Below are 5,060 nucleotides of genomic sequence, written 5' to 3'. Positions count from 1 at the left end.
CCTTAGCTAGGTATTTCTCTTGCAACTGTCTCACTAGAAATAAGGCATCAGTAGTGCTTTTACCTGGCACGAACCCAAACTGCATCTCATCTAAATTGATTCGCTCCCTAATTAGTTGGGCTATGACCCTCTCTGTAACTTTCATAACCTGATCTAACAGCTTGATGCCTCTGTAATTATTTGTATCTAAAGCGTCCCCTTTACCTTTGTAGCAGTTGACTATGATGCTGCTACACCAGTCATAGGGTATGACTCCTTCGTGTATCACCTGGTTCGTAATACGGGTTAAATGGTAAATAGATTTACTATTATTAAATAATTGTTTAAAATCCATCTTAAAGAAAAGCATAATGCCACATAAAACTCAAGATTCCCGTTGAGTTTTAAACCATTACACTCAGGTTCCCCAGCTCAGGACCATTGCCTGCCATATTTCCATAAAAGGCAAGGCCAGTTATGAAACACTGTGTTGTCATAAAAGATTTTGACACTTTTGCAAATATAGCACGGCCAGTCTGGTGTGCAACCAAGTGAACAGGAATCTTCCTGGCAATAGCTTGGTTGAATATTCTAGAAACTCTGTTTGGTGTTATAAAAAATATTGGGATTTCAAACTGCCCAACACAATGACCCGATGTACTATGGGAAGCTATGTCAGTCAGCTTTGAGATATGGCAATCTCATTCTTTCTACTTTATTTGTTCTCATTGATGTAAAGTATCTTCATATTGCTATTTAGCATATTATGCAGAGAAAAGTCAACAGGATTCTGTCAGGGGTTGATGATGTCAGCAAACAATTTAAGTCCCTGGAAGACGCATTAAAAACTTGCTTTTACCAGTAGCTGGTCTGACCAGCAGATGCTCAACCTGTTAGAATTGCAGTTATTGTAAACAATGCATTGAAATATTATTAACAATCTTGTCTGGCATCCTTTCTTTGACAGACCATTAGATATATATAGTACATTTGGCTAGTGGCCATAATGCAGCTAAAGCCAACTTGCTGCAGGAATTTATGCCACTCGCCCAGCTATAAAATTCAATGGCTACTATCACTGCTTCACTTGGTGTAAATATTTTCTATCATTTCTCAGAATGACAGCATTTTTTTGTTAATGATAGAATAAATATTTGTGTATATAGACATCCATCCCAGAGTTTCGTTTTGTCTATCAACCAAAATATTCTTTCATTACAATTAAAACAAAGTAGTTGAGCCAGTTTTGAAGTATGTGGTGGTAGAAGGTACACCCTAGAATTTTTTTTCTACAAATATTTATTCATTGATTTATCACTATTGCAATGGCAACAAAAAATACACCTTACACTACTGCTACTTATGAATGAAAAAAGAAGGAAGAAACCAACTCAAAAAGAGTAACTTTAGAAACTAACTCAGAAGTGTTACAAAGATTTGGTGTTGCATAATGAGCCGTAGATATGGGATGAGCTCTTGGTCTGCAACCAAAAATTGTTTGGAAAATCTGCTGTAACATTAAAAAAACATTTTAAAGTGTAATACCTTTAACTTCTACACAATTAGCTAGGAATAGACCCAGGAAAATGGAATATAGGGATGAAGAAAATGCATTAATGTAACTCACTATACTTGCTACTTGCCAAATGAAAGCATTAATTTTATGGTATGATCTCAAAATATGTGATTCTGGCATTGAAAGTCAAAGCTTTGTGGCAAGCTGTGATTGGTTTGAGTGTCTCAAGAATTGCTCAGAATTGTAAGATAAATAGACCACTGATCAGTGTGGAAGTATTGACAAAAATACAGAAAATTATCATTGACATAGCAGGACATACACTGCAGCAAATATTTTTGAGTAGATGACTCAAACCTGTTTTGGAAACAAATACCAAATCAAATATCTTAAAGAAGGAAAAAACTGCACCAGGGTTCAAGGCTCTCAGAGATCATGTGAGTTTCTTACTTGGTGGCAATGCTTCAAGAGATCTGAAGTTCAAACCACTGGTTCTTTATCCTCTTAAGACAACATTAGATATGAAAGGTTTCTCTAAATCTTATCTTCCTCATATAAGTTTATCAAATAAATGGTGGATCACCAGAATAGTGTTCCAAGATGAGTTTACTTTGTGTTTCTGCTCAGTTGCCGGAGAAGATTGACAGATTAAAAACTTTGAAAAGAAAGCCATGTTTTTATTTTAATTGTTATAAGTCCCCACATGTGTTGTAGTGTCCCCCTCTATGTAATGCCGTTATGGCAATTTAAAAGAAATAAAGTAGCTTGCTAACCAACCACATGGTTCCGGGTTCAGTCCTACTGCATGGCACCTTGGGCAAGTGTCTTCTACTATAACCTCAGGCTGACCAAAACCTTGCGAGTGGATTTGGTAGATGGAAGCTGAAAGAAGCCTATCGTATATATATATATATGTGCGTGTGTGCTTGTGTGTCCGTGTTTGTTCCCCACCATCTCTTGACAACCGATGTTGGTGTGTTAACGTCCCCGTAACTTAGCGGTTCGGCATTAGTGACCGATAGAATAAGTACTAGGCTTACAAAGAATAAGTCCTGGGGTCGATTTGCTCGACTAAAGGCGGTGCTCCAGCATGGCCGCAGTCAAATGACTGAAACAAGTAAAAGAAAAAAAGAAAGAATATATAACATATATATATGGAGAGAGAATCGAGCCTAGAAACTAGAAAGATGGTTCGCCGACCTTCATGTTGGAAAATGAGATTATGTATTACGCTGACGTTTATTTGGAACGATTTTTAAGGATTTAATTCAAACAAGGATTGAGACTGAATCATTGATTCGGTTCACTGGGTGCATACCGCGAGATATGAAGACATCGGTCTAAATGCATTCCTGTAATTGGTTTCGTATTCAAATTGTCTGGATCGATAAAATAAAACCCTTTGTGTGAACATCTAACAAATTATATGCTACCACAGGAAAAAAAGGTTTCGTACTTAATCAAATAACGCACTATTGATTTTGATTACGAAACCAAGAGACTGAACGAGCCAAAACAGAAGCCTCTACATGATTGGTCGATCTGCTAGAAGTAGCAACCAAATTTTCCTCAAGTGAAACCATCTACGAAAAAGCGAACTTTAGCTAATGTAACACTGGATACCATACGAAATAATTACATCATGCCGTTAATCACTTCGGTTAGGACTAAGCATTATCTGAGCTTCTTCAAGGTCTAGTTGTGATTAAAAAATTTTTTAAACTTTGATTTCAACGTGAATCTATCTTTCAAGCATTTAACCAAGTTCCTGCCCGACTTCAGCACGAATGAATGAATGAACGAACGAAGGGGTCGATACATTATTTATTTGTGTTTTTTTAAAAATTCCTTCTTGTTTTAAATCTGCCTTATATTGGCTTAAAACAAGATTCTACATATCAGCTAGCAACAACTGAAAAGAATTTAATAATAAACACAAAAAGGAAATTAAATTAGTTTCTTTTGTTTTAGAGAAAAAGGCGTTCCATTAAGCCGGTAAGAAGATACGAGAACATTCACTTCTGCTCTTCCATAGTTGAAAATAGGTAACTGTGCGCACTCCACGCTTCTTTCTAATAAATCTGTTGTTGGTCCTGTCTCGGCCAATCAGAATCATCCACGTAGAACTACGTAGTATACGAAACATGGCGCTCTCCTGTACATGTCTAATCCGGTAAGTTTGCTCCTGGGTTTTTCTGCATGTTTTATCAGAATTGAACCTATGAATCTTTCAGATTTCTTTCCTTATGGCATTTCGAGCAAGCATTGCTCTTTTTCTTAACGAAATCGCTAGTTTTTAAACCTCTAACTGGTCTTGTTTATGAATATATAACGATGTTTTCCGACAACGTGGCAAAGCAGTTGCGCCGACTCCAATCAATGGTCAGGAATTGAAGGACCAATTTACAAAGCGTCAACCATTCTATTTTAACCCCCCATTTTAGAACCACTCTAATATCTCTGTTGTGTTTTTCCCCCTGCACTTCCGACTACTGTACTTAACTCAGCTCTTTTTATTATTTTCCTTCTTCCTGAAACGTCGTTTTGTTTTTACTCACTAAAAAGAAAGCAACTTGGTTAAGCAACTGATTCATCGGTTCCTTAACCAACTCTTTTTATTTAAACTAGTTTTTTTCTTTCTTTAATGTTTGATAGACTAACGAGTCATACTTCGTATTGTGCTGTATTTATTTCGGTACCTCGCCACACACTTCAGTTATTAACTCCACTGGGATTTTGTCATTTTGTTCTTCCAAGCCTATAATGACATTCTTTAATAATATGCTAATCCTAATTCGCCTACACCTGTCAGCTTTTATTTTATATATAACAAAAATTAAAAAACATTCCCGTCTTTGAAGAGACAAAAGTATAATATTTTCGATTTCTTTTCTCTTTTACAATAACAACTATTTTTTCTTTCTCTCGCCTTGCCTAAGTCACTAATTTTCACGGCCTTTTAGTTAGTCTCTTGTTTACATATTTTCGCTGGGTGTTAAATACAACCGGCGGCTCACTGGAGCCTCACCAACAACAGCAAATAAAGTGGCTTAATACATTATTTATTTTTCTTACCATATCTATATCTATCTATATCTACTTATTTATCTATCTATCTATATCTACCTATCTATCTATCTATATCTACCTATATCTATCTATCTATCTATCTATATATATCTATATATATATATATGTATGTATATATGAGAGAGAGAGAGAGAAGTGTGAAAGGATGTTTCCAGTCTATTTCATTTTATTACATTGAAAAGAAATCGTGAGAATTAAAAGAAGTCTGGGTGATGGTCGTGATTTGTATTCGCTTGAAACAACCTTTACCTGGTAGAAAAATAGCTGGTACATATCTCTCAAAATTATTCCTCGCCGTCTTAAAGGACACATCCAGCAATAATTCTAGATACCCCTTAAAAGAAAACGACGGTCTGTTTACGGATTTATGCATTATGATTACTCTTTTCCATTGATCTGTTCTTTCAATGTTGACCGGTGTGTCTCGACAACCAAGGTGTGTATATATATATATATAAAGCACACGATACCCCTC

General features: G+C 35.9%; 1 protein-coding gene across 1 annotated transcript in view; it reads left to right on the top strand.

The window, feature by feature from the left end:
* Positions 1 to 3,524: 3,524 nt before the first annotated feature.
* Positions 3,525 to 5,060, top strand: part of LOC106872213 (neutral alpha-glucosidase AB) — a 60,777-nt gene continuing 59,241 nt past the window's right edge. The window contains exon 1 of the mRNA XM_014919122.2: positions 3,525 to 3,668. Within this exon, the coding sequence (XP_014774608.1) occupies positions 3,640 to 3,668 (29 nt within the window). The 5' untranslated portion in view covers positions 3,525 to 3,639. The remainder of the gene's footprint in view (positions 3,669 to 5,060) is intronic.

This window comes from Octopus bimaculoides, chromosome 6 (assembly GCF_001194135.2).
Source record: "Octopus bimaculoides isolate UCB-OBI-ISO-001 chromosome 6, ASM119413v2, whole genome shotgun sequence".
NCBI classification, from domain to species: Eukaryota; Metazoa; Mollusca; class Cephalopoda; order Octopoda; family Octopodidae; genus Octopus; species Octopus bimaculoides.
The sequence above is the reverse complement of the archived record's forward strand: the minus strand, read 5'-3'. Positions and strand labels throughout refer to the sequence as shown.